The 27979-nt window shown below is 36.9% G+C and overlaps 3 protein-coding genes and 1 long non-coding RNA gene across 4 annotated transcripts in view; 2 read left to right on the top strand and 2 right to left on the bottom strand.

Moving 5' to 3' along the window:
• The window catches only part of LOC133331330 (cation-independent mannose-6-phosphate receptor), an 81913-nt gene extending 68028 nt beyond the window's left edge, over positions 1-13885 (bottom strand). Inside the window, exons 1-8 of the mRNA XM_061539728.1 lie at positions 13766-13885; positions 8966-9179; positions 8748-8902; positions 8538-8689; positions 8340-8468; positions 8133-8274; positions 6038-6153; positions 5622-5731 (exon numbers count right to left, since the gene is read on the bottom strand). Coding sequence (XP_061395712.1) covers positions 5622-5731; positions 6038-6153; positions 8133-8274; positions 8340-8468; positions 8538-8689; positions 8748-8902; positions 8966-9179; positions 13766-13885 — 1138 coding nt within the window. The remainder of the gene's footprint in view (positions 1-5621; positions 5732-6037; positions 6154-8132; positions 8275-8339; positions 8469-8537; positions 8690-8747; positions 8903-8965; positions 9180-13765) is intronic.
• A 2872-nt stretch (positions 13886-16757) lies between these two features.
• Positions 16758-17714, top strand: LOC133331329 (integrator complex subunit 12). The gene has a single exon (XM_061539727.1). The coding sequence runs from the start codon at positions 16758-16760 to the stop codon at positions 17712-17714; it is 957 nt and encodes a 318-aa protein (XP_061395711.1).
• Positions 17715-20658: 2944 nt separating this feature from the next.
• On the bottom strand, positions 20659-22656 carry LOC133331327 (nucleosomal histone kinase 1). Its single transcript, XM_061539726.1, has 2 exons — positions 22417-22656; positions 20659-22344 (listed from the first exon to the last, which is right to left on the bottom strand). The coding sequence occupies exons 1-2, from the start codon at positions 22654-22656 to the stop codon at positions 20659-20661; spliced, it is 1926 nt and encodes a 641-aa protein (XP_061395710.1).
• A 3438-nt stretch (positions 22657-26094) lies between these two features.
• LOC133331328 (uncharacterized) lies at positions 26095-26495 on the top strand. Its single transcript, XR_009754379.1, has 2 exons — positions 26095-26195; positions 26397-26495. It is a non-coding gene; the product is annotated as an uncharacterized LOC133331328 (long non-coding RNA).
• The last annotated feature ends 1484 nt before the right edge of the window (positions 26496-27979 follow it).

Here is a 27979-nt window from a genome sequence, read left to right as displayed (position 1 = left end):
CAAAACCATTGAGGATCTGAAATAAGTCTACCATACCTGAAGCACCCAATACAGATCCTTGCCGTGCAGTCCGGAAACACGACTACCGTTTAATATTTTAGCATAAACGATACGTTTCACAAAGAAAGTTCGGCCGTTAAACCATATAACATTGATTTCATGCGATAACTGATAATGCAGGATCTAACATACCGTGAGATAGAAGAGCCCTGTGGTCTGTTGGTATCTCTTTTGCATATACATTGATATAGAAACTGAATATAGCCTCGGTATAGCCCTATTTTAATTTTATTTGAGGTTTTAGACCCATTTTTAATTAATGAGGATATAATATGTCATTCTGGATTCTTGTAGGGGTTGTCATACACCACAATATGGATTTCGATGCCCTAGACGCATTATCCTACAAAAATTAAGGAATTTTTGCAGAATAATTTTTAAATTAGGTTCGTGTGACCCTAGGGTCGTGACATATTCCTCATTTAAATGTCACAATCACTCATTTAACGTACTGTTATAGTCCTAGGCGTATTTTCCAATCAAAATTCGTATAATTAAGCATTTCGGGTACATAGAGGGTAAACAAATTGTTAGAAGAAATGTTTCAATAAAAGATCATGTTTTGGCATTGATACACGAGGGATCTTTTACGTTGACAAGGATATTCTGTGTGGAGTAAAACACTTTTCTATTAATTGTCGTCGGCTTTACATGGGCAAACAATTCTCGAACTTGCTTTTTTAATTCGCAACATTTGTCTTTAGGCTCTTCATCCTTTGCTTGCAACGACTGCTACTTTTCTTCGTGGTAACCATTGGCGTCTTCCATTGTTTTTAGAGCAACTTCTAACTCCCAATCTTCTTGCAAGAAATTCCGCCACGTCAAAATTTTTTTCATATAATTCTTCGATTACCCAACATTTCGTTGTTCCTCCTCCAATGCCGATTGCAGCTTCCAAATTTGTTCTTGAGCTGGCCTAACCCCTCCTGCCATTTTTTATTTCTTCTCCAATAACTTCATCCACCGATCACGAACCACTGGATCATCGTCATTCATTTCATCGTGTGCGCCCCTCACTAGATCTCATATATAGTTATATGCGCTCTATATTTCCTGCATATTCACAGTCGTATTTAGACTATTGAAAATCTCTACGAATATGTCGATATTAGCTAGTAGAGTTTTTATGTTTTCGGTCTGTGCCGCTTCTGTACTCCGAACTGAAGCCCCCTCGACAAATTTGCTCTGCGTCACTGCGTCTATCCTTGCCAAAGCCTCTTTCTTACTCGGCATTATATTTTTCTTTCAAATCTTTTTTCTCTTTGAATTTTCCACCAAGCTGACAGAATTTCTTCGATTATTAAGGCAACGATTTTTTTTTTTTAAATTCGCCTAAAATATTCAATATATTTTAAAAATTTTAACCTCATTTTTAATCGATAAGGCTATATGTAGATGTTAGGGGTTTCTGAGCATAAAACATCACTTGTCTGAATTATATAAAGGTCTCGCTCTGTGTTTGGTATGCTCAAGGTGTGTCTTTTTAACCTGAGTAATATTGGTATTTGGGTTTTTGAAAGGAAATATAAAATCCTCCTAACGCAGGTCGCTCCCCGCTCGTATTCATCGATCGTGACATCAGAATAAATGCCGAATATTATCGCGAAAATAGCCTTGGGCACGCAAACATTTTGGGCGCAGACCTTGAACATTCCAACAGGACTCGGCACCATCGCAACTAGCACGAGCCACCCAAAAATGGTTACAAAATCAGGTTCCTCGCTTCATTTCCAGCACACAATGGCCACCAAAATCTCCGGATGTCAATCCGCTGGACTATTGTGTCTGGAGTATTTTGCAAAGCAAGGTTGGTACTAAAAAATACCAAAGTATCGATCACCTCCGGTAAGCGCTTCGCCGGGAATGGTCTGAAATACCGCAGAGCAACAAGGAGGCAGCGTGTGACGGTTTCATTGGTCGTTTGAAGGCCATAATTCGTGCCAAAGATGACCAATTCGAATAAATCTAAACTTATTCTAAAATATTTGATATTTCCGACATTTTTTGCTTTCATTGAATAAAATTTACAATAATTTAAAAATTATGGCGTTTGACTTTGTTGCAGTTTTTTATCTCACCCTGTACATTGAACGTGTAAATAGATTTGGGTTAGGACACATTTATGGTATTTATTTATGATCATCCAAAAATACACAAGAATTATATTAAAATAATTCCCAATTAACCTCCATTTCGTTTCCTGAAATCGAATTGTGCTATGCAAAATTTAATATTTTCATTTTTTCAACCATAAAAATGTTATGAGTAAATATCATTTAAAGGATTTCATAACTCCTTCAAGATATTGAAGGAATCCTCCAAATGTTTGTATCAACTCCTTGCTGCCATACCTTTTTTAAAGAATCACAAAAGTAATTGAATAAATTCATCGAAAAAAAAAAACAAAAATACATTAGTGGCATGTGTGTGTGTCTGTACGATTGAGAGATATGAAAAAGGAAGGGGGTTTTGGGTTTATGTACATGTAACCAAATTCCGACACTACCGAAAAAAGTACACCCCGAATTCAATAAAAACCTGTAAAATCACGTACATAATTTGTTTATGCTGGCAAAAATGGCAAGAGGCAAAAGTCTGTCAATAAAAAAAGTGGGCAATCAAAATCCCCCAATGGCATTCGGCGATATGAAGATATGCTGTGGCAATGGATGGGGCTGGGGCTGGTGGGACACAAAAAATGGAAACGATCCCAAATTCAATATTGTAAATGAAAGCTCAAAAAACAAAACCCCATAGCCGTAGCGCCGTAGTTATAGTGCTGGCAATAACAGCAAACACATAAATATTACCTACTGCCTTTTTTTGTATTAAGATCACCACTCCACTCCTGATTTGCTGGTATATGGAGGTATATGGGAATCGAAGGAATCGTCTCAGGAATGTAAATAAAAAACAACAACAGCAAGGGCAAAAAAACAGTAATATTGTGAAAATTACATTTGTTGTACAATTTTCTTTTTTCACTCCTTTCTTCTGCGGGCGCAAGTCCTCCTTCATTCTTCCATTTTCACCTCATTCCAAGAGTGTCAAAGCCACTTTGAAAATCAAAGAATGCAAAGCAATTGAGAAAATTGAAGGAGAAGAAAAAAACTGAAAATCTGGCTAATGGAAAAAGTAGCGGCAAAACCCTTAGAATAAAATGTTACCCATCATCAGTTCTCGGTTCCTGACCCCCCATAATAAAATCAATTTACTTCGAGAAAAAAACGAATAAAGTAATAAAAATAAAATTGCCTGTGCATGCAAAGAAAAGTTGTTTTAGAACAACAGCCAGATAAAATTTGAACATAAACCGTTGTTATCGATGTAGATTTCACCACACACATAACATATCCACATGTTGTTGTCCAAGGATTAGGGACAGGAGATTTCAAGAAAGGAAAACAATGGTTAAAATTATGTTATTGCCGTTGTTTCGACATTTATTTGAATATTGCTAATGAAGGTTGTTGGTTGGATGTTGTAGTTTATGTCCTGAAGAAATTCAATTTGTAGCTAACACATTCGCAAGAGGGAGGATTAGGGGATTGAATTGAACAACTGATTGAAATCCTCGGACTGACACATTGATACTTTCCTTGCCAATCTGCCTGATCTGACAGAACGGTTGTTCCATAAGCCGAGCTTAAAAAAGATGTCCAAGCACGTCGGTTTTGTGCCTCCGATTTGAAAGACCATTTTCCGAAATGTGGGGAATCCCTTCAGAGTGAACCATCACTTGGTTCGCTTTTATATGCCTTTTGAGCTGTGGGATCTTCATCCATTCTCACAACATGGGCTAGCCAACGTAGTCGCTGCAGCGCGATACGACTGACCGTTGACGGAGATCGGCCCATAGATCTTCCGGAGATTTTTTTCTCTCAAACACTCCAAAAGCTACCTCATCTGCCTGCGCAAGTAACCATGCTTCAGCTTCATCAGCATCTTATGTGAATTTGGTCGGGCGAGAGGTGGCCTTATTCCTAAATTGCTTTCTCAGACCATAGTAGCATCTGTTGACCAACACTATCCTACTCCGAATTTCAGACCTGATATCAGTAGTTTTATTAATGGCGGTACCGAGGTATAAAAAATCGTTGACTACCTCAAAGCTGAGGTTGTTCTTCTCGACATTTACTCTCATTCCCACTTTGGGAGACTCCATCTCATTTGTTTCAAAATTGGCTGTTACCGCTCACAATGTTTGACCCCTTGGCTTCAGTCGTTCACACAGCACACTGGATAGCATTTTATATGCGATGGGAAGACGACTAATTCCTCTTTAATTGTCACATATCTTCCTGTCGCCATGTTTGTGCACGGAAACACAGGATGCTGAGATTCTAATCATTGTTGAGGTTCCAAATTGTACTAATCTGTTGGTGCATGCTCCTGATCAGCGTCTGACCACCGGCCCTAGTTTAGTTGGTAATCCGTCGTGTCCTGCTGCTTTATTATTCATTATCCGATTAATTACTACTCTGACCTCATATAGGTTAGGTGGTATACAATCTATACCGTCATCTCTTATTGGTTCTGGGGTATTTTCTTCACCCTTACTATTTGATACCTAAAGCTTTGCAAAATGCTACTTCCAGATCCTAAACACGCTGTCTGTATATGTCAACAGGAGGATGTGCCTGCACCAAAGCCTTCGGTTTGATATTTTACTTGTTGGTAGCATTTCCGAACTTCATTCTGACTCCTGACTATGACTCTTTGCTCACGTTTTTCTTGTTCTTTCTTTATTCTTTCCTCCTCTATCCTTTTCTCCCGATAATTTTCTAACGTATTGGGTGTTGCTACTGTTTGCAGGGTAGCAAAAAATAAACCAATATTGAAAAAAATCTGCCAGGAAGTATTTCTCGGGAACTCCAAAATATAACCTCTCTAAAACCTTCAAAATACCGACAATAGGAAAGTAGCTTCATATAAGGCCTATACCAAAACATGGACTGATATATCAAAATTTAAAATAATTAGAGGGACATTACTGTACTGACTACGAAGAAGTTCACGTTTAGAAGGTAATAACTTTCTGGAACTAAGGAATGAAATTTGGTCTTCCGTCATAGAATGCATTGACAGGGATAAAGATATGATTGCATAGACTAGTCATTGTGGAGAATTTTGAGTTTCGCCATACGATCCCTATATGTCCAAGAGTGTGAGACCTAACTCATGAAGACAACCGCGAATACAAAAGAAAAATGGGGCTCGGTCCACTGAAACTATACCAAATTTATTGCAAAAAAATGTAATTGTAGGCAACGTTTAAACCAATGTCGGAATGTTAATAAGCGGCTGTCATATTTGGGGGGACCCCCTCTATTCTCTATTTTTAAATTTGAACGATTTTCAAGCGACTGACAGCTGAACGTGCCATATATTGAAGATTTGTAACTTTGCATATAAGAAAGGAAATTCTCCCATTTATACAAATTGGCTTGTACTTTTTTCTCAATTTTTATCTCTTTTTGTTTAATCGATTCCCTTTAAACTCAACGTTGTATGAATGTAAATTCAAGAAATAATTAAATTATTAAAAATATTTTACTCACCATCTGTTTCCATACACGGCTCACCGGTTGCTGAACATATCGATAGTACATAGCTCTGATTATCTTGTTCCAGTGTAAACTTTGAGTTACGCAATGGACTCATATCGATGCTACAAAAAGAAAAAATAATGAATAAAGGAAAATTAAATAACGGAAGTTAAAATGTAAACGAATAATAAATAAAGGAACAACACAATTAAAAATGAAAAGTAATTGTGTAATATAAAATTTTATAAAACTCTTCGATCATTCAGTGTGTATAATATTAATGGTGAAATTGAATATTAAAATGTTTCAAAATACAAGATCGGCCAAATGCTGAACCAAGACATAGTTACGATTGCATTATGAATTATCTTTTAAGAATTGGAAATACCAAGAGCATTTCTGATAATATTATTGAGGTGTAGACTTACATTTCATTATCATGGGCAACAACGGTACATGATGGTAATTCCTGGCAGGCCAATGGTGTTGCAAACGTAAATGTATAAACACAATCTTTGAAACCCATTAGTACTGGATGTGCATTCTGAAATTACAAATTAATAAAAATTAGATTATTTTATTATAAACAAAAATATATAAATGAACAGAATTCAACAAAAAAATAAATATATTTAAAATTTATTTAAATTTGTAATGTGCTTAATAGTAATGTCCAAATATTAACAAATGATTGTAATCTATTCAGATCGCATATATAATTAAGTCTGGTTCCATCTTTTTCTATCGACAGAATATTGTACACATGATAATCTCTTGTATGTACTCAAGTCGGCCCCGTCCGATTTTTGTATTTTGTTTACTGATTTTCTATTAATTTTAGCCATAAAGCAAACACTATAAAGGTGGGTTACGACTGAATCTGACATCGCGGATCGTGCATACCACTGACCTAGCGTAGACCCCACAATGTATTTTACACATTTGTATAATGTTGCGGAAGCAATTGTGGAGTAAATGCTGTAAAAATTCAAAGTCCATAATAAATTATGGCATTTCTCCTCGCATTCCAATTACATCAACCAGAAGGTAAAAGCCAGGAAAAAAGTTGTGAAAGCTTTGTCTGGCACCTTCTGGGATAAGGATAATGAAACGTTATTATGCTGCCCCAGTCTGGACTTCTTTCCTTAGTCACACACAATGGAGACAACTCAAAAGAATGCACTCAGAATTACAACCGGATGTGTCCAGATGACGAGCGTCGATCACCATCATGAGGAGACCAGGATGCTGTCAGTCAAGCAACATAATGTATTGTTTACTAGACAGTTTCTGCTGGCATGCTATCTGCCGAGTCATCCCAACCATCACACAGTGATGACAGAACCACCTCCGCGACACATCGGCCAGGACTTCAGGCGCTATCGTGATGACATCCAAGACGTCATTCCATCGAACGTCAACAGATTGTCGATACCGAACGCGATGAAATCCGTGCATCAACTGGCGGTCTCCGAAGCCATAAATGTCTACAGATGCAATAAAGTCCTACAACAACATCCTCCTGGGATACAGCAATGTTCTCAACTCGTATCGAGAGCGGAAACCTAAACAGGCGCCCCTCCTGCCAACAAAGCCTCACGACACACACCATCTATTCAAGTGTCCGTCCGAGAATACAAGTCTGTTGCCTAAAGACTAATGACTAAATCCAATAGAGATGGCACAATTTCTCCACCTACCCTCTTCAAATCTCATTTCATAATAATTAATTAATGTATATTCCTTCTTCCGATTTCTATCAATATTTTCAGAAAAGAACTTTCATCAACAGCCAACCTGTTACAACAAAAACAACCAAAAGCCATGACGCCAGCTAAGGAAATTGGTAGCTCTATATTTTGCGCAGAGAAAGTTGGCGTTTTTTTAAGCCAAATATTGGCTGTTTCAACAACAATCAATTGTCGTTTCCACAACAGATCGGTCCCTTATTACCCCTAATTATATATGGATTATATTTCCATATCAGATTATATATTTCATATATCAAACTGATGATCTTGCTAGTGGTGTCTGACAGTCAACTTTTTTTGTGTCTATTGACACAACACTTTGTTTGATGGCTTGTGCAGCATCTTCCTTCGTAAATTAGGTCTCGATCACTACGTCTTGGACCATTCTATATTCATTCCTTCAAAGGGTCGAGAGTGATTTAAACATTGGCAACAATTTTCAATGTTGTAACCAGGTTGGTTGCGTTGTTTCAAATGTTCTGATCACTTTATCCGAAACTCTGTGAAACTCTTATTGCAGAAATCTGTGAAATCTTGTCAATCGTTTAAAAGAAATTAAGTCAGGTGACCCTTAAAGGAAGGCCCAAAGTTACCCAAAGGGTATTTTTCTAGCTGACGATCTTGCTATTTTACTTCTCAGTCGGACCAATTGTTTTCAATTGGAGTGGCTGCGAATGTTAACACTCTTAGTTGACAAACATTAGACATTAGATCTTATTTTAACCGATTTGTTTTTAAATTTATGTTTCACTTCCTTGCTTGTTATACACACCTTAACATCCTTATCGCAGTAGAAATTTAAAACAGATGAATAATTTGTGGCACCATTGCATGGTGTTGGCGATGTGTGACGAATTACAAGATTATTATTTTCAATTGTTGGTCTGGGTTGGGCTGTACCATAGTTGAAGAATCTAAAAATATAAAACGATAAATATTATTCAAAATTCCATTTAAAAAATTAAACACATTTCCATACTTCTCTTTATAATTGGCATGGGGTTTTTGAAAGCACACACTACTCTCGGCCGGACACATAGCATTTTCGCTATACAATACGGGTTTGCAGACATTTATAATAAATGCATTTCCCTGACGATCGCTTATCCTAAAATAATTGAAAATAAAAGTAATTAAAATCGCATATACAAATACATTTAAACTTTTTTAGAAATACCTATAATTACTATCACTAAGTGGCATCAGATTAAACATATGACCAGTTTTGGGATCTCGTACACTACAGTCATTGCCCTTAACATTTTCTGGTTCGGGTAAACAGGCCAAGGGTGTTTCGAATGTTATGTAAAAGGAGCAGGCATTGGATGACTAAAAAAGAAACTTGTTTAATAGAACATCCTAAGTTACTTTTTTATTTTTGTCTTACATATGATGTAACACGTGACTGATCCTTATCCAATGTATAATCACATCCCAAGTACACATGCAATTTATAATTATCCGATGAATTGGGACATTTTTCACCATTCGAAAATGTAAAGTACATTTTACCATTGTGATATTCCAATAGATGATGGGTGCCTAGTTAAAAAAATATAACGAATTAGTTAAATGTTGATCATATATATAAAATAAACTACCTACCCAAGACGTACTCCTTTTTATCGGCCTTCTTTAAACATGCCGCAACATCTGTACGTCCATTACAGGTTCTCGTTAAATTTCCACAAATATTAAATTCAAAGGTATCGCCATATTCACCGCGAGTCCAATGGGCAAAATCTGTTTGCAAATTCGTAAAATTGAATAGATGACCATAGACAGGTTCGGTGAGGAAACACTCATTTGTTGAAAATGTCTGAAAATAATTACAAAAAAAAAGTATTAATAAAAATTTTTGAATCAAACAACGATGATAATGATATAGTTAAAGATTATTGCAATTGTTGTTTTTTTAGACGAGCTGAAGGGAGTTTTTATAGACGAGCCGAAGGCAGTCGTTATGGACGAAGTGAAGGAAGAGAGACTATTTAGACAAGCTGATGGGAGTCTTTATAGACGAGTTGAAGGGAGTCTTTATAGGCGAGCTGAGGGGAGTCTTTATAGGCGAGCTGATGGGAGTCATTATGGACGAGCTGAAAGGAGTATTTATAGACGAGCTGAAAGGAGTATTTATAGACGAGCGAAGGGGTTCTTTATAGACGAGATGAAGGGAGTCTTTATAGACGAGCTGAAGGAAGCCTTTATAGACGAGCTAAAGGGAGTTTTCTATAGACGAGCTGAAGGGAGTCTTCTATAGACGAGCTGAAGGTAGTCTTCTATAGACGAGCTGAAGGGAGTCTTTGTAGACGAGCTGAAGGGAGTCTTTATAGACGAGCTGAAGGGAGTCTTTATAGACGAGCTGAAGGGAGTCTTTATAGACGAGCTGAAGGAAGATTTCTATAGACGAGCTGAAGGGAGTCTTCTATGAAGGGAGTCTTTTTAGACAAGCTGAAAGGAGTCTTTTTAGACGAACTGAATGGAGTCTTCTTAGACAAGCTGAAAGGAGTCATTTTAGACGAGATGAAGCGAGTTTTTATAGACGAGCCGAAGGCAGTCTTTATGGACGAAGTGAAGAGAGACTATTTAGACAAGCTGATGGGAGTCTTTATAGACGAGATGAAGGGAGTCTTTAAAGGCGAGCTGAGGAGAGTCTTTATAGGTGAACTAAAGGGAGTCTTTACAGTCGAGCTGAAAGGAGTATTTATAGACGAGCGAAAGGAGTCTTTTTAGACGAGCTGAAGGGAGTCTTTATAGACGAGCTGAAAGGAGTATTTATAGACGAGCTGAAAGGAGTATTTATAGACGAGCGAAAGGGGTCTTTATAGACGAGCTGAAGGGAGTCTTTAAAGGCGAGTCTTTATGGACGAGCTGAAGGGAGTATTTATAGACGAGCGAAGGGGGTCTTTATAGACGAGCTGAAGGGAGTCTTTATAGACGAGCTGAAGGGAGTCTTTATAGACGAACTGAAGGGAGTTTTTATAGACAAGCCGAAGGCAGTCTTTATGGACGAAGTGAAGAGAGACTATTTAGACAAGCTGATGGGATTCTTTACAGACGAGCTGAAGGGAATCTTTATAGGCGAGCTGAGGGGAGTCTTTATAGGTGAGCTGAAGGGAGTCTTTACAGACGAGCTGAAAAGAGTATTTATAGACGAGCGAAGGGGGTCTTTATGTGAAGAGAGACTATTTAGACAAGCTGATGGGATTCTTTATGACGAGCTTCTTTATAGGCAGACTTTATAAGTGAGCTGAAGGGAATCTTATTTATAGACGAGCTGAGCTGAGTCATTATGGACGAGGAGTCTTTATAGACGAGCTGAAGGGAGTCTTTATAGACGAGCTGAAGGGAGTCTCTATAGACGAGCGGAAGGGAGTCTCTATAGACGAGCGGAAGGGAGTCTTTATAGACGAGTTGAAGGGAGTCTTTATAGACGAGTTGAAGGGAGTCTTTATAGACGAGTTGAAGGGAGTCTTTATAGACGAGTTGAAGGGAGTCTTTATAGACGAGTTGAATGGAGTCTTTATAGACGAGTTGAATGGAGTCTTTATAGACGAGTTGAAGGTAGTCTTTATAGAGGAGTTGAAGGGAGTCTTTATAGACGAGCTGAAGGGAGTTTTCTATAGACGAGCTGAAGGGAGTTTTCTATAGACGAGCTGAAGGGAGTCTTTTTAGACAAGCTGAAAGGAGTCTTTTTAGACGAGCTGAAGGTAGTTTTTATAGGCGAGCTGAGGGGAGTCTTTATAGGTGAGCTGAAAGGAGACTTTACAGACGAGCTGAAAAGAGTATTTATAGACGAGCGAAGGGGGTCTTTTTAGACAAGCTGAAAGGAGTCTTTTTAGACGAGCTGAAGGGAGTTTTTATAGAGTCTTATGGACAGGGCTGAAAAGAGTTTTATAGAAGCTGAAAGGAGTCTTTTTAGACGAGCTGAAGGGAGTCTTTACAGACGAGCTGAAAAGAGTATTTATAGAAGAGCAAAGGGGGTCTTTATAGACGAGCTAAAGGGAATCTTTATATCAAAAAAAAATTGGTACTACACACACACAAATAACCAAACAACCAAATTTATTTGTCCACGAACATTTTGACTCACACTCTTTTTCTTCAACAAGAGGTACAACTCCCAAACAAAATAAAAGAGTGGAGAGTATACTCCCTAAAAAACTCGCTGATAGGAGTCTTTATAGACAATATTGAATCTTTGTTGGGGATGTACCAGAAGGAGAGGGCCGACGGGCCCTCTTGATTCAAATCGGACATTCCATTCGACTGATATTTGATTTATAGATATTGAATATTTAGATTTGTGCGGGAGGTACCAGAAGAAGCGGACCAATGGGTCCCATCTTCGGACAAGATCTAGGCTTGGTGGGGTTAACAGGTAGTGCAAAGTTTGGTTCAAATTGTACATTCCATTCGACTTATATTGGATTTATAAATATTGGACATTTTAACGCTTTGGACTTGATCTAGGCTTGGTAAAGATAATAGGTTGTGCAAGGTTTGGTTCATGTCAAACATTACATTCGCCTGAAATAAAACCTTGTGTGGGCTGCCCTATCCTCACAGATTTATGCTTTCTGTGAAAGACTTACAACGAATCGGGTTCTGCCACCTATAAAAGCCTTTCCACCTTTCTTCGTTTAATTCAACCCTTAAAATCAAGGGTCTTCTGAAGTCTCTTCTGTTTGTTGACACCCTTCCAAATTTATGCTATCAAGTTAATTATTTTCTCAGATTGTGATGTTCTCTGTCCCAAGAATTATCTCAATTTCTTCAAAAAAATTTTTCTATAGAATACCAGCATCACCACTTCATAGAAGACCACCAAAGAGTTTTCTCTCTACAAAATAGATTCCACCGTCGCCTCCCAAGGAACTTTTCTCTACAAAAGATTTTACAACGGTTTTCTATCTATAGGTTAGGTTTGGACCTGAGACCGTCAGGTCCATTGTGATCATCCACGAAAAGAAAAGAGATAAGACGAGAGATAAGGATATATATATAGGGGAGAGAAGGGATACAGAGAGATGAGAAGCTTACAAGAAAATGTAAGAAGGTAAGTTTGAAATAGTATCGATGGCTATAGAGATCGGACAAAAGATATATTACGTGTAAAGGTAGCACTTTCCCAACCACTTTAGGTTTCCAATTATGCTGTAGATTAGAGCAGTTTCCGTTGTTGAGAAGACTCTAAGACTCGGTGGAAAATGAGCAACCACTAGGCTGTGCCGCCTGTAAGCCAGGACTGGACAGTGACACAAGAGATGCTCAATTGTCTCCGTCTCCTCCTCGTCAACGCAGTGTCTACAATAATCAGTAACATCATGATCCCATTTACTAGTAAAGGCCTGATATTGCAATGACAAGTAATGATTCCTGTCATTACACTTATTTCAGCTTTGCTCAGGTTCAACAGTGAGTGTCTTTTTGATAGATAGTGTCAGCCAAATAGATCTTGACACATTGCACCTAGGTTCGTTGTGACAAAGTTCATAGGCTCTTTCGTCGAAGAACGCCTCAAAGTCCGATAAAGATGACATATGGGTGGTTTGATTGAGTCATCCATTGCTAGATCTGTGGATTGAGATCCTTGTCTAGCTAATTCGTCTACTCTTTCATTAATTACACCAAGATGTCACAGTGTCCTGTGCAAAATTAATATAAATGGAGTAGAACCCATAAATTTAAAGAAGGCCATAAAATGGTCTGATTTATTGAAGGCTCCCTCAAAAGGTCCTCAGTGACCTTGTGGCTTCTTGTATGTTTCCATTATCCTGCCCACTATTTCCCGGTCCGTGCTCAGAAAACCGTATAGGTATGTGCAAAAATAAATTTAGTATCATCGTAGGATTCGTCTAAAATATTTTCCAAAAATACATCTCATTATGCCAAATATTACAATTCCAGGCTGGCAGCCACTTGAGACATTCCAATTAGATTTTACGATGTTATAAAAAACGCTAAAATAACATTACTAAAATTGTAAAGAGGAATTTCACTCTCTTCTACATTCATTACGAATATTTACTCTCAGTATAAGAGTTAAAGCGAAAAGTCAAAAACATATGACTAGCTCAAAACAAAAACAAACCACAATATTAGCGGTAAAAATAGACTCCACAAAACAAAAAAAACACTGGCAAAATAAAAGCCTGAATGGACAGGATGCATCATGAATTTCTTTATAGGAAAACTACAAAATTTTTAAAATATTTAATAAAATGTAATTAAAAACTTCTCAAATGAAATGTGTCATCATAAAAAATTTTCCACCCCCTTTTGCGAAAACAGAATAACAACCAAGTGTAAAAAGGTTAAGAAAACATGGAAACGAATTGGATTCTTGAATTTGTTTACTTTCTCCTGCAAATTGTAAATAATTGTTTTTCTTTCTTTACTTACCAAAGGATCTGCTTGTTTGGTGTCATCACTGGCTGCGTAATTGACCTTGAATTGTAGGCAACCAAAGAGGAAGAATAGAAGGCACCAGATTGGCGACATACGAATAGGCATCATCATCATATTGTTTTGTTTTTTGCTGTTGTTGTTGTTCCAGCTTATTTCCAAAACAACAACAAACCACCGCTAAACTTCGTAATATGTACGTTTACTTGTTAGAACGAACTTCAGTTCACTTTGCTTTGTGTTAACTCCACTTGCATGTGCGGAGAGAGGGAGGTTTAAATGGATAGACGGGGTTGTTTGTTGCGACGTTTTTGTTTGTTAACAATTCTTTTCTTTTTTTCTTTAACACTTCACTTTATTGACTTTTAACTAAACGATTGTTATTTTATTCTACGATTACGAATTTGAGGTGTATGGGTAAACAATACCTTTGTTATATTGCCGGTAATTTTTTTTTGTTATTAATCACACTACACACACACTCACGTCCCGATATCTCATAAAATGCGATATTTTTTGTTGTTGTTAAGCTTCTATTTTACACTTTCCGATTATCAATATCATTTATTTTTTTGGCGTATATTAAATTTGTTTGACCACAAAACACTAACAACAAATTATGGTAAATGCAGTAACATAAATTGGGAGACGCATCCAACTGCAATCCGCGCAATTGGAAACTCACGAACATACTGAACTGAATTGACTCAGGTGTTTATGTTATCTTATACGCAAAGCATTATACGCGTTGCAGCTTTGTAGCGACGGCAAGGGTGGCTAAGTGTAAAATGAGTTTTTATGAAAATAAATTCATGGATTTTTAAATATATATTTGTATTTTGTATGTTTATATATATTTTAATAATTTGTAATAATTGTTTATGCTGATCTTTTAATTTTTTTATCAATGAGCTCTGAAAAGCTTTATCGCTTCTAATGTAACTGGAAACTGGCAAGGCCAAAAGGGTTTGTTTACATTCGGTGATGTCAATTTAGCGGTTTTTCTTGAGAATGTGTTAAAATGTTGACAGGAGAAAATGGTTCAAAGCGTTGGCATAATTTGTCGGAGACCTCATAAAGTTGATTAGATCAGGATTGCTTAAATCCGGATAGATCTTCAAGATGTTACATAATGGTAACGGAAAATATAGGTACAGGTCTTGGTATACCCAGCAAATAAATATTAAATGTACATATATATTTTAAAATAAATAAAATTTCAAAAACCTCTCATGGCGGAGTGTCTCGCCGTTGCTATGTCAATTTTATTTTAACGGTGCTATTGATTGCCAATAAGTTCCCGTCCACCATTTCGGAGCTTATACAGTTGATTCATACACGAATTTCATTGGCATTATACCCTGGTTGTATAATACTATGGTGAATCACGTATTGCTCTAAAGCTGTAAAACAGACATATTTTTATACAGGCGATTCCGAGATGAAAGAAGGCACTGGAACTGGCGTCTAGTGAAAAGTATTGGGTATACATACAGGTTAGTTAAGGACTTTAGAGTATTTCAGGCTGAAATCTTAGCGATCTTAAAGACATCGGAGTCTGAATTCTGAGATGCTTGAGTCGATTGTTGTTGTAGCAACTGTCTACATTTTTGTTGTATTTTCCGCAATATTGCAATATGTAACGGCTACGTCCAAAGAGATTCCGGACACAGATGAGTGGGTTTAGCAGAGCAGTTAAAAAGATGCAGCGTATCGTGAGGTCCAAGTCCACACGCAGGGCATGTGTTTGGTGCCGCGGTGTCAATTCGGCCTCAATACGAATTGAGGCGGCTGCACCATCCTGATCTTAATTGGGCTAAAACCAATCTCGCAGCTGGCGTTCTTCTGCTGCTATAGGTGGTGGGTGGATTCCAAGTACTGCATTCACATGGTATTGGTCCATTACCTGGGTCACTGCTTCCGTTTGAATGCTTCTAATTCCTGCTCGATAAGCCTGTTGATCTAGGGGTTCTCTTTTGAACCGTTGGACCTCTCCCTCTCTAGATCATGTAGGTCTCTACTTACATGCCTGGGTGGGGGAATTCTATCCACAAGCTGATGGCATGGATGACAACATCCAGTTCTGACGATGTGCGGGTAAGACCATTGCCTCCTCATATGTAAATGGTCACTGGCGTCGTAAGGAGGCACCTGTCGCAGTTCTCAGGGCGGCATTCTGACAGGTTTGAATGTTCTTCCTCTACGTATCGCTTACTTTCACGAACCACACTGGCGCCGCATAGCTTACTACCCATTGACCTTTTGCTTTTTAGGAGGTCAACAAGGTCACTTTATCAGAATCCCAAGAGCTGCCGGTAAGCGACTTGAGGACCTTGTTCCTGATTCTCATCTTATCGCAAATAGCGCACTATTAGGCTTCTTATTTCCAGTTTATGAATTTGTCCTTATAAATGGTTTTCCAGACAATGGTCACCTTCGTCCTTTAGAAAAGTGGTTTCCAGATGGCTGGCAAATATCAACCAATGACTCGCACCATCCACCAGGATCGGTCTTGCCGATGATGGTTAGTCGTTGATTATCTGGAACCATTTGTCGAGTTGCTGTTTCATTACGATTTGCTGACTTTTCACCTGATCGGACCTTGGTCTTTTCAATGTTAATCTTCCCAACTATGGTTTCCCTGCAGCAGGTTGCTCTTCTTCCGTGGCCCTCATCCTTCTTCAATGCCAAAGGGCTTTGATTAGGTTTTGGCTTCGGTCGGAACAGATTCGAATGAACATGCGTTGGTTGCTACAAGCTCATTGCCTCACTTTTATGACATTGACTACACTTTTAACAGCTGACTGCATCATTTCGTGATAAATACTTTAGCGTTTTCTTATCACCTAGTTCTGCGGTTCATTTGTGAAACGTTCAATTGAATTCATTCGTGAACTACACAACGCTACAGTTCAATTTCTTCTTAGATTTAAGATTTTGCCGAGTATTATTTAAATTGCTACCTATTTATATTGGATTTTTAGATGTAATGTCATCTACAACGGAAATTGAAACGCTTCTAAAGAAGGCTGTCACCCTTCTACAATCTTCACATGGCAGTTCGGCAGCAGAGTTACGATTATTACTTGACGAGGAGATCAAAAAACGTTATGGAGCGGACAAGACCCTAACAAATAACATGAGTAAAAAACAACTGGAAGATGAGGCTAACTTCCCCGGCCGAGCAGTAACACCACCCCCACAACCTGTTGAAGCGGAGGAAGTTATTAATCTTGTTAATTCACCGGCCAAAACAATATCCGATTCTCCGGATACTATTGCCGATTCAGATGATGCAGTTAGCGGTGTAGGTGCCGGTGGTGGTGGTATGCTTTCAACCACGGCGGAGGATGAGGCCAATCTAAAAGAATTTGGTGATTTAAATTGTTGTGTCTGTGGCGAAATGATGTTCACGGCCACAAATCGTCTAATTGAATGTTCACGTTGCGGAGCCCTTTACCACCAGGAATGCCACAAACCTCCCATAACAGACGAAGAAGCATCTGAAGATCAAGGCCACAATTGGGTTTGTGATAATTGTGCAACTAAACCCACCTCCAGTAAAACTAGCAGCCAAGTGGTTGTTATACCCGATGAACCTATGCCGCTAATTGCAACCTCCGTGGCATCGATTAAATCCAAATCATCAGCAACATCTTCACGCTCCTCGTCATCTTCGAATTCCTCTTCTCCATTTTATAAAATGGAACAAGCCACCGCTACTGCTACGGGAAAAAGTTCTTCAAAAAGTCACAGCAAAGAAGAGCGATCTTCTGCTGTGCCTAGCAATTGTAAAGTATCATCGTCATCACTCAATGCCCCCAGTTCATCGTCTTCTTCATCATCGTCCAAAAAACATTCCTCCTCATCATCGTCATCATCCAGTAAAAATAAATCATCGTCTTCGAAGCATCATCATGAGAGTAAACGGAAATCGAGTAAATAAATTAAATGATTGTAAGGAATTGGAAGAAATATTTTGGTGAAAGCATTTTGTATGTGAAACATATACCATTTGACTGGCATTTTTGATAGAATTAAGGAATACAATTGCCACCAAGTTGTTTTTTTTTTATAAAATATTTTGGAATAAAATATTTATTTATATATGTGTGTATTGAAAATATGCGATTTATAATTACAGTCGACACCATTTACAAGACCAATGGGTTACAAAGACTCATTCAAAAGTCCCAATGGAAAAATTCTGCCCCTTATTAGATATCTTTTATAACGGCATATTGCCTATAAATTAACCTCTTCTGGTACCTCTTTACAGATGGTGAACTATTTGATAAAAACATATACGTTATATAAATCGAATAATAACAAGTGAAAAAGCGTTAAGTTCGGTCAAGCCGAACTTTGGATATCCTCCACCATAGGTATACTGACAGATACTTGAAATGAAAATATTAATGGCCGACATGTCAATTTCGAACCCAATGTTTTTGTTTTGTGTCTCAATTCTTTCCTTAAGAAGGTATAATTATATGGGGGAGATGCCTAAATGCTGGCCGATATGGGAACTACCCCTAAAAGGGGGGCGAACATTTATAATTTTTGGTAGGAAGATTTGTTACCACATGCGACTACAAAATACCATATTACAGCGAATTCGGGTGAAAAACGCGCTCAAGAACCCCAAAATACCAAAAATTGAGGGTGTCTTATATTTTTAGTGTAGAAATTCGGTACCGTAAATGGGGGGGGGGGGGTACCGTTATATGGGGGCTACCCGAAAAAATGGACCTATATTTATAATTTTTAGTGGAGAAATTTAAGAACCCATTGTACCAAATTTCAGCGAATTCGAAAAAATATCGAAAATTGGGTGGTACCTTTATATGGGGGCTATCCCTAAACGTGGACAGATATAGCCCATCTTCGAACTTAACCTGCCTGCAGACAACAGACCCTATCTATCCCAATTCCTTCAGAATATGGCGTGATTACAACAGACGGACATGGCTAGATCGTCTGAGAATTTTACCCTGATCAGGAATATATACATATATATACTTTTTAGTGTCGGAAATAAATATTTCGATGAGTAACAAACGGAATGGCAAAATTAATATACCCTCCATACTATGGTGGAGAGTATAAAACTAGTGTGTGGTAATTCCATAGACATACGAAAACCACAGGCCGGGGTATACATATGTCGGCAGCACCTACTGACACTTGTTTAATTGCTTTAAATTTTTCTGAGTCTTTGATCTATTTTGAAGATGGGCTCTATTCGTTCTTCCAGTGGAAATGGTAGCAGGTATAGAATATTTTATTTATCTTTTGGTGCATCGAACTTACACTCCATTTCTAACCCCATTCAAAACTCCTGTGCCAATCCGAGTTTTTCGAACGGGTAGGCATAGGAGTATTAAAGGATTATGTTTGACAAAATTTCTCACAGATGTTCTTGATATAGGGTAAGTGCACCAATAGTCGGCACTTTAAGAATTTTCGCTTTTTAAACGTTTCACCATTCCAAGTGCATCTTTTCCACGGCATTGTATTTAGGTTCATCTGTTTCGAAATTTTGTTTACTCCCCGATGGAATACAAATTTGTTTAATTAACTTGTATTAAAGTAGATATTAATAATTATGTAAAATAGTGCCTATGTGCCAATAGTCGGCACATTTTTCTAATTGTCGGCATGTTATGTTCCAATAGTCGGCATGTCACATTTTAGTTAAACAAAAATTATATATTTAATTGATTTTTCTGCTATTTTAAAAAATAAATTATTACTTTGGGACGTTTCCATCAGTGTTGTATTGAAAAAGTTATATAAAATAATATTATTTATTAAAATATTACAATTTTAAAACATGGTGCCGACATTGGGAACCTGTTATCCAATTCTCGGCATGGCTAAATAAGGCATTTCAGAGGTTAAAAGTATTTGAGATTAAAATCGTGTCTTCTATTATAGAAAACACTCAAAACTAGTTTTTTATAAGATAATCGTTATTTAGAGGACTTATTTAACATTTTTTCCCATTTTGAGCCAAACTGATTGAAAAGGTGCTTATTATTCACCCATATGCCGACTAAAGAAAAACCTTAAAATTTTTTGTTCCTAAGGTCGGCATTGATAAAAATATTATTATTAAAAATATTTTTTTAATGATTTTAAATTCTAAAGTATTCTCCTCTATGTTCTTTACAATTATGAAGAAGATCCTTGTGAAAAAATATAATTTTAATATAGTTACAAGTCTTTTGAAATCGTCATGCACACTACTTTTTTCTTAAGAAACATGAATTATCGCTAGTGTTGACAAACCTCATTGACAAAATGCAAATTTTTGACTGAATAAATGAAATTAGCTCGATTAAATTTTATACAGAGGTAGATTGCAGTGTCATTGAAGATTATTCAAGGTATTTTTCATATATAGTTATAGGATTTTTTAAGTTATTTGAAGTTATATAAAACAGATGCCGACTATTGGTACATGCCGGAATTAGGTGCGTTTACCCTATATCCTTACCGTTCAACGGAAAAACAAATCATATCTTATAAAATCAGCATATATCTCCAAAAGAAATTTTGAAGAATATCATTTTTTTTATTTTAAACATATGATGAACGTATACAACAAATACAAAAGAAAAAAATGCCATAAAAAGTAAAATAATGTTTGTGTTCCGAACAGTATATCAAGTTATAGATTGTGATTCCAAAAAACTAACAAAGTAGATATAAGATATAACAAATCTTCAATATAAAACAAAGGCGGATTTTTCCCCAGCAAGAGTGAACAAAGTAAAGAAAATGCTTCGATAAATGTAAGAAAGTAAAAAAATATTACAATTATTTCGAAAAGTGAATTTTGGAATGTTATACAAGAAATGCGCCTTGATAATACTCCGCATCATTTACGATGGTGATCGATGTACTCTACGTGACTTCTTAACCGTGACAGCCGGTGTCCGAGGACTCTCATCCCCTCCGCCGACTTTACGTACATTAACTCTAGTCACTGGTGTTGAACTGCTGTTCGTCTTAGCCAATGGTGTTGATTTACTACTCGATGAGGTAGATAGTGATGGGGCATTTTCCTCGGTGGCCGGTTGCAGTGGCTTCTTTTTACGTTTCACATTAACAATGACATTGGCATCCATACTGACATCTAATTCAAAATTAAATTCATATGTTTTTGTTGGTTTTTTATTTGGTGTTAGTCTATCGTTAATTATGGTTTTACCCGATCTCGATGAGGACATAGTTATGGCTGGTGACATACGAATACTAGTTTTGGCATTCATGGGAGTACTTCTTAGGCGGGGTGAAGACGTCGATGATGTGTTGTGACCTGAGGGCGATGATCTTTTCAATGGTGAACGGCGACTACGAGTTTTTGCCGAGTTATTTATGGAACCATTTAGTTTTGTCCGCTTTGTGGGTGAGGGTGATGAAGTGGGTGATGTTGAAACATCTAAAGATTTTCTTTTCAGTGATGAATTTAAGGGTGACCTTTTTAGAATTTCTTTTGGTGTCGATTTGGGATTTCGTTTTGGTGTAATCTTGGGTGTTAATTTATCTTTTGTTGTTTTTAATGCATTGGCTTTTGGTTCCTTCTTTATGGGTCTCTTGGCATCGAAAATAACATCGCCATCATCATCGTCACTAGCATCAATAACTTCATCTTCAGAATCATCCATTTCCACCACAGCTGGTTTTTTACCCTTAGTCTTTACTCCACTGGCCTTGGCTTTACTTGTTGAGGCCACCTCCGCATTACTTCCACCAGATTTCAATTTAAAATCTAAATCACCAGTATTGGCAATTTTCAATGCCTTTAATGCATTTTGGAAAATTTTACGACATTTTTCATAATCCGGTGTGGTATTGTATTCCATTTTAGATATATACTTCATATAATCCATTATAGCATCCGGCACAGCCGACGGAAATATTTTTTTGAGATTCTCTGAAATATTGGACATAAATTCCTCTTTGGATTTTTGTACCTTTGTGGGGTTTGCCAATAACTTATCCCTAACCCATGGCAATTCCACCCCCAACCATTCAATTAAATTATAACCCAGAATTTCCATATCGGTTCTCATTGTGGGTACACCCAAGTGAGCATCTCGGGATGTGTATTCAATTGTGCCATTATGCATTTTCTTTGGATCGGGTTTGAAGTCCTTGGTGGTGAAACGTGAAGCCAAACCAAAGTCCACTAAATAGGCTTGGTGTTGTTGTTTTGGTCCATAGCCCAACAAGATGTTGGCGGCTTTTAAATCGGCATGAACATAACCGGCACCATGTATAAATTCATAAACATCCAACATTTGTAGAGCCAAACGATAGCAAGTGCCCTCCGGCAGTCGACGGCCATTGTTAAGGAAATGTTTAGCCACATCCGAACCATAACGAGGCATAACAATGAAGCGATGTTTAAGGCCATTTATTTCTGCCGAACCATTCCCCACCATATAGGGCATACCAAAACTTTTGAGACCATGTTCCTTCTGAAATCTGCGTACATCGTCCAATTTGGCATTGCGCATATAGAAATGCATTTCTACAAATAAGGGTCCATTGTCATGGGGTTCCTGAAATGAATGATCGTGAATTCACATAAAAAGAAATTCGAAGAAAAAACTACAAAAAAGTCATATCCTTACACATTTCACCACATATTCGTATTTATTTTCTCCTGGCTTACAGGCCGAATATATTTCACCAAATCCGCCGGTACCAATTGAGGGTCCTATTTTCCATTCACCCTTCATCATATCGGTTAAAATTGTACCCTCTTTTATTTTTTCCGGCATATTGTACAATTTCGATTTCTTGGCTCCTGCAGCGGCTTTTTTGGCGCCTCCAGCTGCTGCAGCAGCCTTTTTTGTTGCAACTTTCGGCATTATCGGATATTCTTAAAACACTTATATATTTTTTGAAAACACTTTTCTCCGTTTCCGTTCCTTAGAAGTTTAAGTCCCTGTGATGAAATACGAAATGCAATGCGGCGCTTCGTTATGGAGTTTTGTTTTTTGTTTGCAAAAAAATCGACGCTTGCCGTTTTTTGCTGTTCGCATTTAAACTTGTTTTGACATGTTTCTCTTCTGTTGCTATTTCGTGTGGAATTGTTTTGGCATTCGTTAAGTTCTTGGAAATTTGGCAGCACTTTAACAATGATAGAAGGTAGGGATGCCAATGTTTATATTAACTATTTGTTATTTTATTCGAATCGGTTAAATTGTAGTAATGTTATTTTGCATAATTTCTTAACTCATTTTTATGACTATTTATGCATTGTTATGGCTATTGCATTAGTTATAATTTCAATCTATAAGTGCTGACACAAATTTAACGAACAATTTAACCACTGTATATACTAATCGATAAATTCGATTGCAGACAATCACATATGTTTGATAACAAAAATGCAGTAGCGTTTTGTGCAAGGCATGAGGCAATAATAAGGTGATGTATCACAACAAAAACCTTTGTTTTTGTCTCGATTATCTTTCATGCGGTGTTTGATAGTGTGGCCTCACATGTTTGTCATTCATCAGGCAACCACAAAAATATTTATGGTTGTTGGACAGTCAGTAATCGATAAAAAAGTTGACAGTCAAAAATGATAGTGTGTACACCGCTTCAAATTTCGAACATTTGCACATCGAACATATGAGAAATTAGTACAAATATAATTCAACAATTACATAGGAAATCGTTATTATTTGTCTGTTCCCATACTGCAAAAATCTACTACTTTTTACTAAGAAAACAAAATTTCCTTTATGATATCGAAAAAAAATTTAAAAATTTTAAATTCTTGCAGTACGTGAATAAATCCTGTATGTAACACTAGTGTCAGTTTGATATGACGAAGAATCTACTAGTTTTTACTACGATAACCAATTTTTTCTTTATTATATCAAAAAAACAGCTTTTTTTATCGATTATGCCATGTACAGACGAGCGTTGTTCGCTCTCTCATTCGTTGTTCGACCCTTAATTATGAAGTAATTACTTAGTTCCCCATACAAAATTGTCTGAGCGAACACCGACTTTTGTACGTTGTTCAATTCGAATCACTCTCTGAATAACCAATAAATTTGTCCCATCCCTAACAATTGAGAGTATTTATCGAAAATAAATTAATTTTGACAGTTTGAAAATATTTATGAAATTTTCAAACTTTTTCAGTAAAATTGAAAATCATGAATGAAAAGTAAACAATTGTAGAGTTTTTATATATGCAGCAGGATGTAAATTTTGTTTTCTATATAATGCAATATGCATTTCTTTTCCCTTGGTTCTAATTAGCGTACAAAACAAATAACAAATGTGGGGCAACTCAAACAAAAAATTCTCCAAATTTGTATATGTGACATTTGAATTGAGAAAATATAAAAATGTATTAAAAACAACAACATTTTCAGAAAAAATGGAAAACATGAATGAAAAGTAAATAGATATGGATTCATACTATATTCATGAGAAAGAGAATTATTTTTTCTATTTAGATCCCTATGTAATTCACTAAAATATGTTATATTTTTGGTGTAAAACAAGAAACAAAAAGTTTGAAATTAAAAACTCTGATGACATGAATTATGAATAGTGTTGTATGAACGGGTTAATTCATGTACGTAATTCTGAGAGCGAACTACGTTGTTCGGATGACCGTCAGAGCATGGCATTACTGACTGTCCAACAACCATGAATGTTATCGTGGTTGCCCATGGTATAATAATAAAAGGTAACAGCAAGTGTTGTTGTACAACAAACGATACAACAACCACATGGACATTTGTTGTTGTAAGTTCTACTAGTGTCAACTCTTTTGACAGAAAAATGTAAACAAACAAATTACCATTAAATTATTTTTATTTTGAAAATGAAATATTTTTGAATCCTCAAAATAAAAATTGAAAAACATGAATGAAAATATATCAAATTTATATTTCTATCGCTTCCACATCTTTACTATAATTGAGCCATTGCCATATATAGGTGTAACACATATGCCAATGCTGGGAATAGCGAGTTGTTCCTTGAAGAAAGATTTGCTTCCTCAAACGATCCCAGCAGGCAGATTGAGTAAATTGAATACGGGAGGACATTTAATAAAGAACAATTTCGAATTGAATAAGTTCCCAATTTTCCTGTTGGGTGATTTTTAAAAACATAATTTGTCAAATGCATATTGACACTAGTATTACGTTGGAATCAAATCAGCTGGGATTTGCTGTTACCTTTTTTAATTGTACCATGGTGGTTGCCTGATAAATAACGAACATAAAGCGGTCTACACACTAGCACTTTTGAGTGCCACTCTTGCCCAAATTTTGCTTGTTTGATAGTGTGGCCTCTAATGTTTGACATTAACAAAAATATTCATGGTTGTTGGACAGTCAGTAATCGATAAAAAAAGCTGTCACTCAAAAGTGCTAGTGTGTACACCGCTTAAGTCATCATTCCCTTTGTATATATGACAAATAAATGACAATTTCCATTAATAAAAATGCCCAGTGTAAATGTTCGCATACAATATATTAATACAACAAATCATAAATATGTTTATTTTCATTTAAAATGCATGTTTTAATTCTTTTATTTGACAAATCTTATATTCAGTTGACATGTTCGATAATCAGTATACCCATCTATGTCGATTAATCGATTAGTCAAAAGTCGATTTAGTAATTCCTAATAGCGTCTCATCTCATTCGTAAAAAGAAATTCGTGTCGTTCGGAGGTTTTGTGCCCTAAAAGAAAATAACTCGCAAGACTTGTGAAAAAATAGAAGAAATATCTACATATATTCATTCCAGTTTAAATCTATATAAATAAACAAAAAAGCAAATATCAAAAATGGTAATTTCCTAATCTACAAAACGTAAAAAAACAACGTAGCATCAAAACGCAAAGAATACATACGTGCATCGAAGACAAATAGAAGATATCACGGTGTGTCAATGGACGGACAATTGTGCTTGTGTTGAAGGTGGACTAAAAAAATTGTGGTGGTTGGTTGATGATGGGAGTTTTGAGAGCGTGCGTGCGTGGAAGTATGGATCGGAATGAAGTGATTTTTACGAAAACGAAACAAAATATAGCAATTATTGCTGTAAAACATGCCAAAAATAATGTTTTGTATACCTTAAATGATGAAATTTGTGACAAATGCCGAATGTTATTCGTTTTTAACCTCACTTTTTTTTGTAGAAGTGTTCGTCGTTTGACTATAAATACAATGATTTGTATTTGGTATTTTCTGCGTTTGCCTGCTACGTTGTTTTCTTTTCAAAATTTGAAAATGTGATGTGTTTATTGTCGTATTAATAATAATTTTGTTTGTTATTGTTTAAAGGCTGGAGGTAAAGCTGGTAAAGATTCAGGAAAAGCAAAAGCCAAAGCTGTTTCACGTTCGGCCCGCGCTGGTTTACAGGTAAGAAGAAAAGTCGCGCGCGTTGTAATAACAAAATGCGAGGCAAACAAATCAAAAACATTTTCCCGCCATTTTACTTTGTGCCAGTGTGCGTGTGTGTATGGGGGTTTGGTTAAATGTTTTGATAAGTTTCCCTGCATTTTTTTATTTTGTAATTTTTAAATAGTTTTGAATATTAAAATAATGTTTTTTTCTTTTTAGTTCCCTGTTGGTCGTATCCATCGTCATCTGAAGAGTCGTACAACATCGCATGGACGCGTGGGTGCCACCGCCGCTGTTTATTCTGCTGCCATTCTGGAATATTTAACAGCAGAAGTAAGTAGTTGAACACATAAGAAATAGAATCAAACATTAGTACAGCCCTCCATGTTGTAAGCCACTTCATGTGAAACACAACATGGAAAAATGCTATGCTCTTTGGCTGGCGACTGCTTAGAATCAAATACAGTTTTCCTAGTTTTTCTTTTGGCCGCTGCTGTTGTTGTATATTGTGTATGATGCCTTTACGCGCCAAATGATTTAGTTGTTGTGTGTACGTCGTTTCCTATCTTTTTTCTCTTTTCCTCCTTTTGACACAACAATCCGTTGATGGGCGCAACACAGCAGCATAATTATCACATTGACGACGACGACGAAGAAGAGTGTGTTTTGTAATGACTATTTTTGTTGTTTTTGTAGTTGTGTATATGTATATATGCTGTACACTGCTGTTTTATGTTTTCTTAGGTTTTGTGTCGGGGTTTGGCCTGACTGCTGCCTGCTTAACTGACAGATGGTGGTCCCTTGTTTTGTTCTTTCGTTCGTTATGTTTTGTGGCGTCATTTGCCCGCCATTTTTGTATAAATTTTTTGTGTGTGCGTACTTTTTTATACGAGCATAGAGTTGCCAACTTTATTGCGTATGATATTTAGGGGAATTTCAATGTTCGAGGATTTTCAAAATATTTTTAGTCAATAATAATAAAAAAATAGTTTTTTTTTTGTTTATATTAGTTTGTTTCTATTAGAATTTGATTATATAGATAATCGCACTATTATAATTGTACTTGGCTCTTCTAAACCATCTACGCGCTCTTGCCTTTCTTAGCACTAGTCGATGCTGCCAAGAATCTCGTTCTGATTCTCATTAGTTATTAGTTATTCCTGATACCATTCAACATCCCAGTCTTTTTCCTCCAATGGTGATTAATTAAGAAGTCTCTAAAACGCTATTGGGGTAGTTCCTTGTGAACTTTCGAATGAATTGGAGATTCGACAGTCGCCTACCTTCTGTCTTTGTCTAGCTGTTACTGGTACTGGTGATTCATCCATCTTAAGGACGGGAGTCTCAGTATCCGCTTCAACAGCCAACTGCCTGAGTAATCTTGCCGCATCACAACAGGCCATGGAGATTGAGTGCGGGTCCTTAACCTCGCCAGGGTTTACATCCTTAGTCATCAACTGGGAGAACGCACCTTGCTTCGGAGGAGACTTCAGGATCGCAACCGTGTTTGTCACCGTAGTGGTAATCACTGTTGTTGCAATTCGTAGTTTAAATTCGGCTACATAGAATGTGCTGTTGGTGAGGGATTAAGATCAACCATGGCATAGTCTCTTACCATGGCAAGGACTTGGCAGCTAAGCTTGAATAAATTTGTTGAGAGGCCCAGGTATCAACAAGGCTCCATTCTAATAGTCGGGACCCTGACTGCAAACCTTAGAACGCTAATGGGCACGAGGTCGCATGACACTTTGGGGGGTCACTTTGAGAGATAGTGACCCAAAACTTTGAGATGGTTATTTTGG

The sequence above is a fragment of the Musca vetustissima genome, unplaced genomic scaffold (genome assembly GCF_032173495.1).
Source record: "Musca vetustissima isolate MV318-11 ecotype Yass unplaced genomic scaffold, APGP_CSIRO_Mvet_v1 utg69955, whole genome shotgun sequence".
Classification (NCBI taxonomy): domain Eukaryota; kingdom Metazoa; phylum Arthropoda; class Insecta; order Diptera; family Muscidae; genus Musca; species Musca vetustissima.
The sequence above is the reverse complement of the archived record's forward strand: the minus strand, read 5'-3'. Positions and strand labels throughout refer to the sequence as shown.